General features: G+C 36.9%; 2 protein-coding genes across 2 annotated transcripts; both read right to left on the bottom strand.

Annotated features, from left to right (window-relative positions):
- LOC104453006 (probable sphingolipid transporter spinster homolog 2) lies at positions 1-11,119 on the bottom strand. The gene is made up of 16 exons (XM_010067510.3): positions 10,813-11,119; positions 9,815-9,946; positions 9,286-9,387; positions 8,508-8,612; positions 8,311-8,386; positions 7,076-7,150; positions 6,584-6,686; positions 6,442-6,504; positions 5,857-5,929; positions 5,241-5,335; positions 4,182-4,258; positions 3,889-4,002; positions 3,113-3,232; positions 2,248-2,375; positions 1,565-1,643; positions 1-466 (listed from the first exon to the last, which is right to left on the bottom strand). Exons 1-14 carry the CDS (start codon positions 10,869-10,871, stop codon positions 2,262-2,264), a joined length of 1,308 nt encoding a protein of 435 aa, XP_010065812.2. The 5' UTR covers positions 10,872-11,119; the 3' UTR covers positions 1-466; positions 1,565-1,643; positions 2,248-2,261.
- A 3,232-nt stretch (positions 11,120-14,351) lies between these two features.
- Positions 14,352-18,523, bottom strand: LOC104453004 (pentatricopeptide repeat-containing protein At2g35030, mitochondrial). The gene is given in 4 exon segments (XM_039316857.1): positions 14,352-14,943; positions 15,468-16,064; positions 16,212-17,831; positions 17,834-18,523. Coding segments are annotated over 2 exon segments (2,220 nt in total). The 5' UTR covers positions 18,441-18,523; the 3' UTR covers positions 14,352-14,943; positions 15,468-16,064; positions 16,212-16,218.
- Positions 18,524-18,823: the final 300 nt, after the last annotated feature.

Raw genomic sequence — 18,823 nt, 5'->3', positions numbered from 1 at the left:
TTGCTACTGAGAAAGTGGTCATCCTGCAAAGAGAATCCCAATTTTGATAGGCAAGAGCTGGCCCACTTTGGGTTGACTTTGGGAACTAAACCAACCAGCTGTATTGCCAGATAATATATATACACATCACTTGGTTTACAAAACAGACTTCCAAACTATTCACTTTGCTTTTCTCTGTTTCTTCTTTTGTTACAAGCATGGATTTACTTGCATCCATCGATGGACTGTCAATAAAGTGTTTCCATAGACATCCGAGAACGTGTGGACTAGTGTTATGCACAGGAAGGAAGCGTATAGTCAGTGACCTCAGCTCCAGGGGAAAGAATCTGGATGTTTCAAGGTCACGTAGTAGATTCCGCCGTTTCTGTCTTCTCTTCCAGCAAGGGCGTCGTGCTTGACTCATGGGTTGCAGTGATATCAGACTCGCTTTCCTCGTTGAATCTATCGACACTGGGCAGAAAAGTTCCTGCACACATTTGAAGTAACTGCATCAGTTATAATTCTTGTAAGTGAAACGGGAGGCACACAGAAGGATCATAGTAGGGTTGAGGCCTAGTAAGGATTGGCTGTAAATGCCAAACCCGAGCCAAATGTCAGGTCTCACTCAGCAGCATGACCCGTCCAAAAATATTTTCCAGGTTGAATTTTATACATCAATGCCAAGCTTCTCTTCCTGTCCCCTTCCATAACTGTGCAGAACAACTATTCCATTTGACGTATGACAGTGATATCCAAATTGTCCATATAATACCAAGGTAAAGCAGACTTTTTGTCTTTTAAATTATAGTTTTATTTTTCCATATCGTCCTTCAACCTTTTTCTTTTCTGCAGTTGAGTCCCTTAACATGGCTTGAGCAATCTGACCATCCCTCATCGGTCATCATATGCTCCACCGAAACAATGATGCGGCATGTCTCACGTGAAATTACTTAAGGTGGAAAGATCGTTATGGTTAAGTCTAAGTTGGCCTCCCTAACTTAATAGTGTTTTCAAAATTTGTCCGGCAAATTATTCATCTAGTTCACTCAAGTCCTCTAAAATCACCACACTTTTTTCAATCTGATCTTCACAAGGAAGTTAGGGAGCCCATTTAACAAGGGAAAGATAAACTTGGTTGAACTTGGCAGAATGTGTTGGACTCGACAAAAGTCGGATGAACAAATAGCCAATAGAAGATACATTTACCTTAATGTCATTTTACCGTATTATTCATATAATTCAATTTAAGGAAAGCCATACCAGCATTTTGACAAAGGAACTAAGGATAAACGATCATTGAAGGATCACAAAGCATGGCCACAATAAGTTAAGAGCGCCAATGGTAAGAGAATGAGATTTAAACAAAGTCAAGAAAAATGCAACTGGAAAGGATCAAATTTTCATTTTTTATCCTATGCCTAGAATTATTTCTTCTAAGTAATTGGTCCCAGCACCCAGAGCCCTCTAACTGAGAGTGTGTTTTACTTTTTATATATTCATTTTCTTCAGCCCTTCCAATAAAATCATCTTTGGAATAGATAAATGCAGGTCAAGAAAAAATATATAAGTATAATCAAATCCTTACCAATGAACCAAAAGGCAGCTGCAGGAAACAAGATTGCCGTCAGAATGAGAGCAGTCACCCTCCAATTATTGAGATAGTCCTGCACAATCTCTCAATTAGTTCCAACTTGTAAGAAGCACTGTCAATAGTCTTAGGATAAACAAGACAAATAAGAGGCACATCCTCTGATATGTGGACTGTTATACCTTTTGATGCTAAATTGAAAATCCTTGTCATGCCTATCCAAAATATTTCAGTCGCAAGCAAAGATATACAGATTATCATACTGAAAGTGGCAGCTCAAATTAGTCAGCCAATTTTTTTATTGCAAAGTCCTCCGTCTAATATGTTTTTAAAGATATTTGTTTCTTAACATGATCAGTACTACCAGGTCTGCTGCCTAGCCTAAGATTTATTAGTTATAAAAGCCTTTGTGAACTATACTCTACCTTGAAACGGGTAATTTACGGAAGTTTTACCAATTCATTCAGGAATATGCTCTAAATCAATCTCAAAAGTGGTAATCTGTGTCCAAAAGAAACCTAAGTTTATTTGGTTTCAAGAATAAAATGTATTTGGCATGTTGTGATTTCAGAATTTTTACAGACAAGATATGCATTCCAAATTTTTCACTAATATTGGTCTCGGTCCACCAAATAACAATAATTACATTCAGAACAAGCACAAAAAGATCACTATCTAACCTCGAGAACACCAACTAGGGCGATGATGGCACATCTCCAAAGATGTGAAGTGCAACAGTTGCAATCGCCATAGATAATGGTCTCATACTTGGTTTAACACAGTGAAGATTTATATAATTTACAGGTGCCTGCAGAATAAAAAGTAGCAAGAATTTGAGTCAGGTCACGACTATTAGGCAGAAAAATTTGTATCCCAACGATGGCAGGCTAAATGGATATAGAGTCAAACAGAAAATGAGATTGATTCCTGTATTTGGCCTTTCACTCCAAATTATTTGCTTTTTTTTTTGGCCTAAAAATTATTTGCTTTTTTTTTTTATGTTCCACACATTCATATCCAACAAAACTGCAGAAATTTCCTTGCCCTAGAAATTTTCATCTTTTACATGTAAAACTATCTCGCAGTTTGAAAAAAGACAGTAACAAGATAAAAATACACTAGATAAACTGTAGCATTGTGCAGAAATAAAGTGGCAAATAAATGGTTTTCTCAGCAAACATTATTTGAGGAGATACGATCGGTGGGTCAATGATGGGGAAGCTAATGTTAGTAAGTAGATAATGTATGCCTGATACTGATGTTTGAAGACAATTAATTGTAAAAATTTCCAGATGGAAAAGTAGAAAAGTGGAAAATTTAGAATACACAGCTGAAAAATAAATGGCTTCCAGATTTTGCTTCGTTTCAGGGATCCAGTAAATCAATCTTTTGTTGCTCAACAAATACACTTTTTATCTAAGGCCATTCTGAATGTACAATTTCAAGGAGACTTGACTACTATATTAAAGTACCATCCACCAGAAGCAAAATTAAAACAGAAAACCTAGATGAAACAGTATATTGACTGGTGATAAGATATAGTACCTGTGTAGCAAACACCAGCAGCTCACCAACAGCAAAAAAAGCCAGAAAAGGGTACATGCTCTTGAAACAAAAGGCAGAAAAGCAAAATATTGCCCCAAGGAATGTTGATACTGAAAGGAGCTGTAGGAAACATTGGAAAAGAAGTTTAAACACAGATAATAGGCTGCAAGTTACGCTAATAGTAAAAAGGGCGCCACATTTTAACTTCAACTTTCCTCAGTTACTAGTCCACAACTCCTGTTGCAGCATGATATGCTGAAAAACAGTGCACATTCATTCTGTTCTTTCACAAAGGGCACATTACTACATCGGAGACAATTTCAACTTTCGTCCATCGGTCTGTCTAATTTACAAGCCCCTCCTGAATATAAATTACATTCCCTCAACAACAGCACCATTTCTAACTATCAATTTCAATTGAAGGAGCCATAGGAGTAATTCTGAATTTTTCCACGCTCAAACCTTTCTAAATTACAAATTTTTATTTTCATCTTTTTAAAGTACTCATATGTCCATCAGATTATCATCACTTCATTCAAGCTTAGTTTGTAAGTGATGGAGCAGTCAACATTGCATGCCATAAAGGATTGCTGCCCTCATTTATGTCCTATAAAATTCAATATTAAACAGATTCTTTAAGTATCCAAGTAAACAACTGCTTCTTGACAAATCCAGAAAAAGAAAATGGGAGAAAATGCATCAATTCAAAGAAAATGAACACCTATACTCAGACGAATAAGACAATATTAATCTGAAAGATCAAGAGCATCCACTACCTTGAATGCATTTGGGATTGTGGAAGACATAAAATCAAGAATATAACCTCCCGCGAGAGTTCCTCCTATTCCACAGATAACTGTCATTCCTCCAAATATCAGGTCTGCATCAGTCTGCAAAGAGGTGGAATCTATAAGATAACATCTACAAAATGCAGCCCACCTAAGTTTAGGTGGAGAAATTCAATAAAATGCTTGTTCAGCTTCTTAGTGAAGCCATGCAGGATTTCTGCTGCATAATTAAATATAAGACCATTGGATACAGAAGATGCCAATCAAGTATAAGAAAGTACCATATTGTAAATTTCATAGCCAGCCTTGGGTCCCCAATATGAGTATGCACCAAGGACAAAGTTGTATGCTATGGTACCTGAAGCAGCCAGATGCCATGTAAACTATTACTGGAAGAGATACAGCTAAGCAGCACTGTATCCGCATATGACTATTGTATTGATATCTCATCCATAAGCCACCAGAGACTAAGGCAATAATTTTTAAGTCTAACATGAGATGAGAAGTTAAATCATAACACAAGAAAAACCGGAAAAAGACATTTAAGTAAATAGATCATATCAGTTAAACCCAAAATAAATCTGTGTAAACAATTTAATATAAGGTCATGCTAAATATTCCCAGAACATAACTGAGTTTGAGCATTTATCATATCTGGTATTAGTTCTATCTCATAAATCTACTATTATATCTAAGTAATCTCCTATCTTTGAGGTTCTTGTATTTCTAACAAAAACAAAAGAGAAGGAAGTGAAGCTCATAAATTTGTTGACTTTTCCACAAAACTTTTTTGAAATCTTTGTCTTATTATTCACAACTTTCTGATAATATACAATCTTAGAAAAAAAAGATTGTATAAAGAATGCTCCAGAAGCTTCCAAGCCTTACCATGAGTAAAAAGGCAACAGATAGATCAAATAGCTGCAACAATTGTATTACATGGAATTTTCGGCTGCAGAGACACAACTGCATTACATGATAATTTGATTTGTGTTATCTATTATATATACAGGATATATTGGGGTTGAGGCTTTCCACACAATTAATGCTACTAGCGATGTTCAAATTGACTCATTTAGAAGCATATCCTCAGTTGGTATGACACAAAAAGTTGGACACAAACCATCAAAATGATGTGCCACTCCAATCTACCGACCCAAAAAAAAAAAAAAAAAAAAAAAAAAAAAATTGCCACTCCCATATCAGACACCTAATAATCATGATAATAGATTCTCTTAATCATCAACCCCCTATCCAGGTAAAGAAAGATAGTTAGGCAGTTGCCTCTTCATTTTATGCAGAACCAACATAAACTAGGTAAACATGTGAAATAGAATTACCTAAAGCATTGACAACATATACTTTATCGCTCAATAGAACTCTAGCATCTTTAGCGAATCTTGACAAATGATCCCAATGGCTGGAGCCCATCAACCTGAATCAAAAAAGAATCATGATATGAAAATTAGAATTTGACATGAACTTCACTGACACTGCCCTATATCCAGTTCATATGAAAATTATATCATCAGTGTTATCCAGTTTGAAGCTTCTGTACTATGATAAAAAACAGGATACATCACTTCCATTGGCCCAACAAGCATACGGAAGCACATACAAATAGCAAGTGCCCCATGATGCATCAAGTCAATTCATACAGCATCTACTTAAGTGAGATTAAGTGGGAATTTGACAGCTTGAATGTCCCTTATGCTTCCTAAATGCCATGGCGACCTAAGGGTAAAATGCTGCAGCAACGCAAATTACAAATCTAACTCACTATTTGGTATCCGCAATGTAAACTTCTGTAAATATGCCTTGGATAAGTAACTTAGTCTGAGTTTTTATGTAACAGACCAGGCGACAATCCAAAAAACTACACTTTATTCTATTGACATGAGATTCAGTACAACTTCACTAAACCAATTATTCTCAACCTGAAGATACTTGAAGTACCTGGATGATATACTTGAGCATTTGCCAGTGCACTCATCCTTCATGGATATTTTGCCATCTTTGACCTCCACATCTGCATTCAACAACTAATAATAAGACTGACAGAATAAATTTCCATTTGGAACTTAACCCTCTGCTACATCATCAATCAAGTGCCAAGAGATATTTGCTCTGAAGGAGTACAATACAATTATGGAAAATGTCGTTAGAACAATCCAACAAGAGTACAATGGATGTAGATAAACATTACTTGGCTCAAGACAGCAGTTGCACTTTAAGGTGAGATAAAAAGTTATACATAGTGACTTAAGCCTTTTTATCTAGTCCCAAGTTCAAATCATTTAAAACGTGAGAAAATCAAACAAAAAAGAAAATGTAACCTCCACAGACTATACCCACACTGACCACCCACCCCAATCCCGACAGAATATGCAAAGTGAGGGAGAGAACAAACATGTTAATTGGTGACGACAGCAAACAATTATACTGAAATCTTGCCATTGCTCTATGAGACATCAGTTGACATAATAAGCAGACATAAACATAGTGATATGTCTCCAAAAAGTAATTCATAACAAGGAGAACCTTGAGTTTCACAGGAAGGCGTCTCTATGTCTGACGGTCCTTTCGATTGAATAGGAGCAAAGCCTGCATTTAAAAAAGTCTTATATGAGAAGCAGCTGAAGTAGCCGGCAATATGAGAACAGAATTCATATGGAACACATGCCTTTCAATTGCAAAGGTTTCACGACAAAACCAAGGATGGCGAATGGAAGCATCAGAATTGCTTCCCCCCAGAATGCATAACGCCAATTAAGATTACTACCAACCTATGGAATCATAAGAAAAGGGACGGTCACTAGATGAGGACAACAAATAATATCAAGTTAGATACACGTCTAAGTGAAGTTTGGGCTGAGGTTTCTAATTTTTGTGGTTATCTAGCAAACTGTTGTACATAGTGAGGTTTCCTAATAATTTATGATGCCCGGCTCAAATTTGACATAAACAATAAGTTGACTCTGCCAATGTAGAAGAACAAGAGAGAAATATCAGACTGACTGGTTGAGCTTTACTATAAGCCCCTGTAGACACCTATGCTAGTAATCACAACTACTCAGCAGCTTCATGATAGACAACAAAAGGTGCAAACTGTCACATACTAAGATTTCTTAATACTTTAATTACAACATCAGAAGATCATGAAATATAAACTTACTAGTCCACCATAAACATATCCAAGTGCATAGCCAGTTGGTATGCACATGTAAAATGTAGCTAACCAAGCCGTTTTCTGCAATAAAGAAAGGGTATCACCAGAAAATTATGTTATTACACAATGCAGGGGCAAACATAAAACAGAAGGGTCATTAAGTAGGTCATTCATAACAGAGACAAAGCAAATGGAGTAGGTTAGTAAAGTCTATTGAAGAAGTGGATTCAATACCAAAAAAATGCAGAATTGTCATCCTTCAGCTACAACTCAGAGTCAGCATGATAAATCATAAGTTTCAGTCAGACCATTAAAAAAGTGCGAGACAATCCACACAAACATCTTCAATCACGACAACTACTTGATGTTCCACAACAATGCAGGAACTTTTTAGACGACTGCAAATAGTTGTTACCTTCTAATTGTTTATTCCGAATAGTGGCTAAAAGGAATTAACAAATGTCGGTATTCTGAATGAAAACATTTTACAGGTAGGGGATCTCGAGACTCAAGAAAACATGAATCAGCTCCAGTCTTTATTTGGTTGAACTTCATTCAACTATTAGACAAACCTTCGCAATGAATTGAGGTGTGTACACTAAAACAAAAGGAAAATCGAACAACATCAAATAAGGTAAAAAAGATAGAGTTAACGACACGGCTCATCTTGCTTTATGATTGCTCCCTTCCCACCCACTAAACTTGTCACTCTGCAGAAAGGGACCAGTAGAATCTTTGCGACAATCACAATTAGTACCCTACTCTTGACCAATCAGCAAATATTCTTGGATAGACAGAATAAATGGACAACAATAGCCTCATCAACAAAACTTAAAACTAGTACCCTATACTGCTAAATGAAAGTGCTAACACCTATTTCTCCACACTTAAGATGTCAATATCGATATGGAGGCTCATATGCTAGACAGAGATCTCACAAGGCATAAACCAGAGCTTAGAATGAAGTGGGAAAATAAAAAAATAAAAAAGGTAAAACTATTTAAAAGTAAGGAACTCTATAAATTATTTGATAGGTCCAATATAAACACCATTACAAGTGGGGAGGAAAAAAAAAAAAACAAAAAAAAAAATCCATTTATGAAGGTCAAGAAGGGACATCACGGACAGGTAACTGACTTAGAACTCACAAGAAGTAATTCTCTTCTAATGTTAGCCGCACAACTGAATTAACAGACTGGCGACATTTGAAAATAGCGTGGCACAAATATTAGAGACAAAACCTGAGCAACCGGGGCATTGTCATCAATGAAAGGGGCTGCAAGACTGATAAATGAAGCTTCACCAACACCAACAAACCTAACCAACAACATGATCACGAGTAAAGATAACCATACAGAATCAAGCACTGCCATGAGCTATTACAAAACAATCCAAAGGGTCAACATCATAAAAGCAAGGGGAAAATGTAAAGCATTACATGCGGCAGATTGTAATAGACCAAAAATTAAATGAGAAGCCGCAAGCAATCACCGCAAGAGTCCATACTGAAAGTCCAAACCCAATGAGCCTAAATGGGTTAATGCTGCAAAAGAGAAGGTACATAAGAATGGATCAGAGAAAATGGAATCATTACGACAACTCAAAACTTGCATGTTCAAATGATTATGCCAATGAAATTAATGCAAAAGAACAGACACGAGTCTCATTGCTCACTCAAATTAAGGAAGATTATGACATAGCATAGGGCCCAAAAATCCTTTTTCTTTGTGAAAATCAATCCTACATGACAAATTCACTTATCTCAAAATGAATTTCAATAACTTATGGATGCTCTGCTAAATTTACTGTACTACACATCCAGGGAATAGATCAAAAGCTTTGCTCGAAATGTAGTTACAGCACACACTTTAGAATGTTAAAGAGCTACTATTTCTAACAGGGCAACCTACCACTTCGCCTAAAGCAAGAAATAGTAATTTGAAAAAATAAGCATTGCTGAAGACGTACAAGAGAGGAAAGCTTGGGCAAATTTCAATGTTAGTGTATATTTTTCTGAAAAGACATTTTGAGCTACCAATTTCCCCTTAAAGTTCCCTTAACTTTTTTCTATGCTGTGTGATTTATCTGATGTATTGCCTTATCATTGATGCTCTTTTATCTAAGAATTCCATCAGATTACCACATGATGTATTTTTACTTCAACCAACTACTTTCATGCTTTCCCAATGACCAACATCATAGCAGAAGTTTATTACCTCTTTGCTAATGTTGCAAATACAGGAGAAGAAATGAGAAGTCCGACCATGAATGCAGATGATAGAATTCCATCTTCAAAATTACTTAAGTCAAAGTCACCCCTGCATATGAAAAGGAACTTGAGCAATCTCAATGCAAAAAACAGAAAAAGAAAAGAAAAGAAAAAAAAAAACCACACATAGCAACAGGTGTAATTTATACTGCTTGATGAGTCAACAGAATTATAGCAGATAGTTCTCTGGGGACCCATGATATAAGTTAAAAAGGGGAATACTTGTGCACATCTTTCCACATGCACATACAGAGTGTTACATGCGGTCATTCACTGGGTTAAATCCAGCAGAAAAAGACATCTGAAAATTTGGAGAATATGTACCAAACACAACTGTCAAACAAAATGAGAAAGGAAGATAACAAGTCTCTGAAACTGCTGGAGGTGATCCAACTAAATGAAGGAAATGACATCTTATATCAGGACCAATATATTTTTGGCTACTCATGTGAAACGAAAGCTTCTGACAGCCTTACTGTATTCCACTACCGGCAGTGCAAGTACCACTTTCTGTGCACGTTCCGCTGCTTCCATTTACACCGTTGCTTGCTATAGTTCCACGGTCAACATAGGTCAGCATGTTGATTATGCAAAACATGGTAAGCAATCTGCAAATTCATTAAAGGATGATGTTTAGCAAAGTAGTTATTTTAACAAACATAAAGTTAATCACTTTAACAAATACATATTTTCCTTCCATTTCCATTGTTTTCCTCCTTACACCTATCCTTGACTGGGCATCACATGCGTAATTAGGAACAGCTAAAATAACTTGCTTTGCCTCCACCTAGTCATAGTCTTCAAATTTGCTATCCAGATCTTTGCTATCTGCATTCTTTCTACATTTAGATCATATTTTCAAAAGCCTTCAAAGTTAAGACTCAAGCAATCCATTCAAGGTTTCGAAAATGACATGTCTTCTATAAATGAAACATCTTCAGCCATGCAAGCCCTGCCAAATCATAGGATCCTCCGAGGACGACGCACTTTCTTCTGTATCTCAAATATATCCTTCTTTTAGCAGAGCGCACTAGATGCGCGAGTCATTACAGAAAAAAACTACTAGTTCTTTATTTTAAGCTGCTGTATTCGCAAACGGAATTCAGCAGCTTTTCAACAGACTAGCTGAAGTCGCACCACGGCGTCTGCCTATTCGAACTCAGCTTTTACCAAAGAACATAGCAAGAAGAAACCATCACTGCACGACGATTCTCCATCCTCATCACCTCCCCCAACAGCTCGCGAAGACCTCGAACCTCTCAAGCTAACGGCTAATCCGGCCACGCTCTCCCGACGAAAGAACCAAAACTTCGCCGGCAAGGTTCCAATTCCGAACTAACTTTCCCCCGCAACGACGCACCGCGCGGCGATCGCGCAATCCGAACTTCCCGATTTCCGCAATTCGCACAAACAACTACGAGAAAAGCAACGGAAACGAAGGGAGGAGCGATCGGGGAATCGAGTTCGGGAGTACATTTTCGGCGAGAACCACGACGGATGCTCCGGAGCCCGCGACACTGAAACCCCCGCCATATCTCCGTCCCTCTCCCTCTCCCTCTCTATCTCCAGGCTCGAGCGAGATCGTTCGTCGCTCGCGGCGGACTTCAGAAGCTGCTCGTCGGCGGCGGCGGCGGCGGCGGCGGCGGCGGCGGCGGGGGGAGCTCCTCCTCAGCTCGGCTCAGAATTCGACGGCGATGCGAGTGGGAGTCATCGGCTTTTGAGCTCCCGGCGTCCCGCAATGGTGGAATGGTAGTTGTTGACGGAGGAGGAGGAGGAGGAGGATGGAGGAAGGAAGGGACCAACCAAGAAGCAAACAAAAATAATTTAAAAAAAAAGATAAAAGAAAACTTGTTAATTAAGTCTTAAAATTTTTAAAAACTACAATTAAACCATAAAACTTATTACGAGAATATAATCGAGTTATTCATTTTCAAAACGTATAATTAAATTCTAAAATCTATCAAATTAATTAATTTTTTTATTAATAATATTTTTAAAAAATTTTATGATTTGATTATATTTTTATTATAAAGTGTTAGAATTTGATTATATTTTTGAAAATTTTGGAACTTGATTGCATTCTCATAATAAATTTTAAAATTTAATTATATCTTTTAAAAAATTTAATTATATTTTCATGATAAATTTTAGAATTTTGAATATATTTTCTAAAAAAAATAAAGAAAAGAAAGGACGATTGTGATGTCACCGGAAATAAATATTTAAATAACGGTGGAGAGAATGATTTAGACCGAATATTCCCTCCCTCACGCTAGACGACAAACAGGTATCCTAGGATTTAAAATTTGAGTAAGATGCCAAGGATTTTTAGCTTAACGGATTTGTCATTGCATTAGATAACGCACGCACGTACGCATATATGTGCAGAAAATTATATAAAAAAAAAAAAGTCTTCAATCAAATTTTTTTATCAAATTCTTGCAACTATTGAATGGCTGTCAATTCGATCATAAACTATTTAATTGTGTCGATTTAATACTAAATTTTTTAATAGTTTATCAGTTTAATTTTAAACCTTTCAATTATATCGATTTAATCATAATTTTTTGTTATGATTTGCCGATGTAGTATTAAATATTTTAATAATTTGTCAATATAGTTTTTCTACTCAATTTTGACTAAAAATCGTTGATATAACAATTTAGTCAATGTCAATTTTCTTATATGGTATGGTTAACATTAATGTAAACAATTTTTGTAATTTTTAAAATTTTATGAATTCTTTTTCTTTATTTTTTTTTTTCTTTTCTTCTTTTCTTTTTCCCTATGTCTTTTCGATGGTTAGTAGAGGTTCCAACCTCAAGCAAGGATGGCTCTCACCAGCCTAGACTGTCACTTGAGGCTGGCAAATCGTCAGCCATCAATGAGGCCCAATGATAGCCAAATGGAGGTAAAAAGGGAAAAAGAAAAATAAAAAAAGATTAAAAAAGCAAAGGAAAGGAAAAAAACATCATAAGATTTCAAATGATTACAAAATATATTCATGTTAGCGCTTGGACAATCGACATTGACTAGATCACCATATTAACAATTTTAAGCCAAAATTGATCGTAAGAACTAAGTTAGTAAATCGTTAAAATGTTTAGGATTAAATTGATAAATTATCAAAAATTCATAATTAAATCGGCAAATTGAAAATTTTAGGATCAAACTAGTACAATTAAAAGGTTTTAAGATTGCATTGACCGTTGTGAAATGATTTAGAACTTTTTTTCCTATATTAATATATAGCTTGAAAATAAATAAACTTTGCAATTAGTCTTGTGGGATTGATTTTTACTTTCAAATTGTTTCTTTTAAGATCTTTAAATTTGTTTTTTATTCTTTCATTTCGTGGAAAAATATGGCGTTTCTGAAAAATATTTTCTAAGAAGCCATTTTTAGGAAAATATAATTATTTTCCATTGTTTGGTAAAAAAAATATTTTCTTCCGTACACTCCTTTTCACTTTATTTTATTTTTAAAATGTATTTTTAATTATTTTTTATTTTTAAAATCAATTATTACATTTTTATTTTTTATTTTTCTGTTCAGCCAACGATTGGCCAAGAAATAAGGAGAGGAAAGCAGAAAAAAAATCGAATTAAAAAAATAAGGATTTATAGAGGTGTGAGATAAGAGAGACCACGTAAGAAAAAATATTTTCCACTTTTTCCCTTTATATAAATTGTTTTCCCCAAGCAATTCATTTTTCGTGAAAGGAGCATCAGAAAATTCGGAATCGTTTTCCTGAAAATTGTTTCATGCAAAACGAACAGAGAATGTAGAAAATTTAAAGTCACGTGAATATTGAAAAAAATGTATAAATATATATATTGCTTATTGTATCAGTAAAAGCAAATAGAGCGGAATGTTCAATAGTAGATCTTACCCAGAGACTTTAATCAGTACATACCTGCTAACAAAAATAAAAATTGCGATTCCATATTGGAAAAAAATGGACAGAATATAGTAAAATAAAATAAGAAAATTATCAAATAAATTTTGTGATCTTTTGCATTTTAAACGTGAGTTTAAATCTCTTCCATTCACTGTTGTTTCAATATGCTTGCAATTCTTTTTTTTCTTTTTTCTTTTTGCCTTTTCTTTGTTTAATTTCACTCACACACTATGCGCTTAAGCTGCAATTTCTATACTCGAAATGTTGTTCTATATCATACAAATACCTTCTCCAAAATCACAAAAATCTCGACGACGCTGATCATCACTCTTTTACTTCTTCCTTTTGTGTAGATTGATTTTTACTGTTTTTTTCATTAAATACCGGATTTTTTTTTTTTTTTTTTTTAATTGGAAACACCTGAAAAAACTTTATGTTTGACATGTATGATCCAGAATTTCCAAAATTTAACCGGAAAAGTAAAAAGCACTTTTGCCTTAAGCAATCTCAAACACATGAGCTCAATAATTTTCCTAATAGAGATAATATGAACTTCGATGCAAAATATAAAAATTCAGCGACAATTCAAAATCTCGTATTTTTCTTTTATTCTATCAGTATTGTGGAATTTCATTGTGAAAATAACTGATTAGCAGCAATCTGGGAGAGCAGGTTTGAGCAAAGGAGCAAATGTGGGAGATGAGATTTTCCAGGTCCTTTGACTTTCCATGGAAGATAATGGTGCAAAGGGACAAGTTGGGATCAAGCCCATGATCTCATTACTGCAAGAGAACATGACACTGGAGTGACCCTGAATCAAGCCCCACCAGAATAGATCATCCAATCCTTTGAAGAGCAGGAACAATATTCAGAAAGAACATTCCTCATTTCCATCGATACACGTCGCTCATGTAACAAGTTACATTCTGCAATCAATGAGGAAAAAGGAGAACTCGACCTCCCGAGGAGCTTGTGCTCGCCAGGCCGACAACTTCTGTGCCCATAAAGATTAGTGAAATGTACACTTTCAGCCAAAACCTAAAGCCACTCTCCGGTCAAGATTCTATGTCGCAAAACTTGCTTTCCATCTGGTTCTGCACAGCTATCAGCAATTCTAGCTGCAGTTGCAGCTCTACTCCAGCCCCTTCATTGACTCAGCAAAGATGAATTGCATTTTCAGCTGCCCTTCCTTGCAGCCTGCGTTTAGAAGGCAAGAAAGTGTGTCAAACATCAATGCAAATTGGGAATTAACAAAACATAGAATGAGGCAACAGAATACTAAAAGATATAGGATCCCTTTAGGGCAATACTAAAAGAGATAAGATCCCTTTAAGGCCCTTGCCAAAAAGGATAAAAAAGATTCAACAAAACTCATCAGTTATCAGCTCAGATATCCAACTGCCAATTCTACCATAAATTTCACATGAATCTAGTAATCAGCGTTGAACAGAAATGAGGGCTGAAAGCTCAAGTACCTAAATTCGCTTGAAGAACTGTGTCAGCTAGCGGGGGTAAAGACTTGTTGAGGGAACCAGAGTCCTGTTCACCGCAATTTGAATCGCCATTTTGTAAAGTGTCCATTCCATAGCCTTGCTTTGAACCATCATTCCAAGAACCTCGTGACGGTGGCCATTGGAAAAATGGTAGACACTGAATTCATGAATACCAACGCCAAAACATTCTCCAGCATACTTGTCTCCATTCCTATAACAACAAAAAATCATTGACACAAGAAACAACCAGTACTCAACAGAGCAAAAGATACCGTTGAATAATTAGCCCAATGGTTATGGCCTCTATTGTCCTCAGATCTTCTAAGTTGAGAAATAAACAGAACTCCCAGCATTTGTGTGCGCATTTGTGTGTAGATCATCAACCAGAGCACATGATGATGAATGTTCACTCTCTATGATCTTGAGAAATCGTATCCAAAATCATTGAGGACACATATATCTCAAGGTTGAATCCATTGGGTAAAAACCCCAGATTTGGACATGACAGGATAAAAATGATCACCAACTTCCTGATCACAAAAGAACCTATCCATTTCGCTCAAACAGCAAATTAAGCATAGCACCTGTTGCGCAGAGCTTTGCAGATAGAAATCAAATTGTAATGTCCTAACTCTACAATCAAAAGAGACTGAACCCAACAAAAAAATCAACATGATCACAGCCAAATCAGAGGCAAGAAAGCATTCACAACAAAGAGCAGAAAAAAATATTCACCTGAAATAGGAACACCCAAGTCCATGCTTGACTCCAGACTTGAATTTCCCAACATAGCAGCTCACATCAGCACAACTCTGCACCCCAACCCCATGGCTCAGCCTATTTAAATGAATTTCCTGAACCTTGAATAGCTTCCTCTGCCAGTCATTTGCAATCTAGGTCCCCAAGACAGCAACCTGCAAAACGATGCTTCAGATCCTGTAAGAAGCTTGGATGCATGTCTTCTAATGCACAATGTCTCCTTGCACCCTTTAAACCTCATCTTAGAAGTATGACAGATAAGACAAAGCTCAGGCCATCTTAAGGATAACGATTTGGGACAGATTTTCCCCAGAATCAGAGTCCATGGCCCCTCCTTGTTTCTGGCGATGTCAAAAAGGTCAGGAAACCAATATTTAAGAATTTAGTCTCCACAAGTGTCAAGCCAAAATTGTATCCAACTCCTATTGCCCCCTCAGATATATTGAACAACAAAATCTTTTCTTCTTGAAGCATGTGAAGAAAATTTGCACCATAAACCCCTCTGAAGAATTTACACAAAATGGAAGGCTTCTCAACAGCAGAAAAACAGATGTCAACTCGCATATGTACAATCTGGCAAAAAAGGAAAGAGAGAGAACACTTATCTTAGTGAAGTACTATACAGTTTGCCAAGCATGGGACGTCAATAATGATAAGCAACAGAATGATCAATAATCCATTTTCTTTAAAATGTTAGAGCTTTGGAAAATTAGATGGAACCTGGTTTTTATGCCATGCATGAGACAAAACTCTTTGCAGCTAAAGAGTTCAATGTTGTGTAGATCTCTTGTGGTTTGGGCAGCGCTTGATCATTGGATACAAATATATAAACCTGATTTCCCAATTCAATCCAGCTACAGCCAGCTTGCTTTTCTGCTCCACTCCCCATTATTGATATCCTTGCTTTCTCCGCTTCATCCCAATTGCCTACCTCGGCGTTAATGCTGGATGTGAGTACATAGTTTGAGGTTTTATTGGATTCAAGTTCTAAGAGCTTCTCAGCTGCTAATTTGGCAATTCTTAGATTCTGGTGCTTCCGACAAGCACCGAGTAGTGCACCCCACAATCCAGCATTTTCTTTAGTGTTTGTATCACAAGCTATTTCAAATGCTTCTTCACATTTTCCTGCTCTTGAGAACAAATCCACCATGCAAGAATAGTGTTCAGCTAGAGGTTTGATGGCGAACATTTCCGTCATTTTTCTGAAGTATTTTGTTCCTTGATCAATCAGGCCACCATGACTGCAAGCAGACAAAACTCCAACGAAGGTCACCTCATCGGGAGTAACCCCTTCCAGAAGCATCTGTTCAAAAAGTGCAACAGCCTCATTTCCATGACCATTCCAAGCATATCCAGTGATCAGGGAATTCCAAGAGATAACATCAGGATTGTCCATAGTTTCAAATACCAGTTGAGCGAACATCATATGTCCACATTTAGAATACAAGGTGATCAAGGAATTGCAAACAAACACATCTCCAACATAACCACTTTTTATTACAAGTTGGTGAAGTTGCTTCCCCATCTGTACTGCAGCAAGATGGGCACAAGCACTGAGTCCACATGCAAAGGTTGAATGATCAGGTTTTATTGCGGTCTTACACATACACACGAAACTCTTCAGAGCATCCAAATATGAATTGTTTTGAAGGAAACCTTTTATCAAAGAATTCCATGAAACTATGTTTTTCTCTTTCATCTCCTTAAACATTGCAAATGCATCATCCATTTGTCTAGCCTGAGCATAACCTGTAATCATGGTATTCCAAGTCACTGCATCTTTCATTGACATTTGATTGAACAGGTCCAAGGCTTCATCCATCCTTCCAACTTGAGCATATCCTGCAATCATGCTATTCCAACAAACAACATCACGGGTTTCAATCTGATGGAATAGTTGAGTAGCCTCATCCATTCTCCGACTTTCCACATATCCACGTATCATTGCCGTTTGGGCTGCAACATTCTTGAAGGGCATTTCTTCTAAAAGGTTTCTTGCTTTGTCAAGATTACCAATGCGAACATATCCATTAATCACAGTAGTCCATGACACAGAGTCCCTGTCTGGCATTTCCATAAATAGGCTCATGGCCTCATCCATTCGACAGTTATCAACATACCCTGCAATCATTGCATTCCATGAAACCGTATTCCTACTAGGCATCTCATCAAAGAGTTTCCTGGCCTCCAGAACCCTTCCATTTTGCATCAACCCACATAAAATAGTCACCCAAGAAACAACATTCGGGTCTGGAATCCTTCTAAAGAAGTCCCAAGCAGAGTCCATGTCACCCAGCCGAACAAATCCATCCAGCATTAAATTCCACGACACGATGTCCTATCCACCATCTCATCAAAAAATCGCAATGCCAAACGCATTTCCTGATTCTTCGTATACCCTGCAAGCATCGAATTCCATGAAACCAAATTCTTAACCGGCATCTCATCAAAAAGCAGCCTAGCCTCATCGAATTTTCCCTTCTTCGCATAGCCTGCAATCATGGCATTCCACAAAACCACATCTTCCTTATCAGGAACCACATCAAACACCTCCCTCGCTCTCTCGAGCTGCCCGCTCCGTGTCAAGCACGTTATGACCAAAGCCCACGTGTGACGATTCCTTCTACGCATTTTCTCGAACAGCCCATAAGCCTCCTCGGTCCGACCATCATGCAGGTACCCGGCAATCATGGTGTTCCAAGAAACCAAGTTCCGGTGCGGCATTCCGTCGAACAGCTTCCGGGCATCGTGAATTCTGCCGTTCTTGGCGTACACGGAGATCATGGAGTTGTACGTCACGGTGTTCTTCTGGGTCATGTTGGAGAAGACGTCGACGGCTTCCTCGACCCGGGCCGACCGACCCAGCTGGACGATCCTCGAGTTCTGGTCGAAGAGGCGGCTGCCTTGCTCTGCCAAGGCCCTGACTCCCCTCCTCATGACGGGATTCATGGAGTAAAATTGTGCTGCTCGCGAGCAGTCCTTCGACAAGCTCGCTTACTTGTCCTACGGAAAAATTGACATCACTGGAAACTGGAAAGGGTTTTCCAAAAATTGTTTTTCTGGTTTTGGCCGAATGCTAAAAATGAATTGATAATTATTTTTGGTTGTTTGGAAAATGATTATCAATTTTAAACTGATATAATTATGATAAATTTATCCTTATTTAATTTTCATTAATTTTTATTGTTAAATTATCGAGTTAGACGATAAGTATATCAATTTAGGGTTTTATCATTTATTTGTTACGAATGTACTAGTTTGTAATTTTTCGTAATTTTAATTCAATTTAATTGTTAATGAAGGGTAAATTTATTACAAATATATCAATTTGA

The sequence above is a fragment of the Eucalyptus grandis genome, chromosome 7, assembly GCF_016545825.1.
Source record: "Eucalyptus grandis isolate ANBG69807.140 chromosome 7, ASM1654582v1, whole genome shotgun sequence".
Lineage (NCBI taxonomy): Eukaryota > Viridiplantae > Streptophyta > Magnoliopsida > Myrtales > Myrtaceae > Eucalyptus > Eucalyptus grandis.
The sequence above is the reverse complement of the archived record's forward strand: the minus strand, read 5'-3'. Positions and strand labels throughout refer to the sequence as shown.

Coding starts and splice junctions, on each gene's coding strand:
- LOC104453006 (XM_010067510.3), bottom strand. CDS start 10,871: ATGGCGGGGGTTTCAGTGTCGCGGGCTCCGGAGCATCCGTCGTGGTTC. Junction 9,388..9,814: donor ACTGCCGGTAGTGGAATACA/GTAAGGCTGTCA, acceptor TTTCATATGCAG/GGGTGACTTTGACTTAAGTA. Junction 7,151..8,310: donor ACAATGCCCCGGTTGCTCAG/GTTTTGTCTCTA, acceptor TCTTTATTGCAG/AAAACGGCTTGGTTAGCTAC.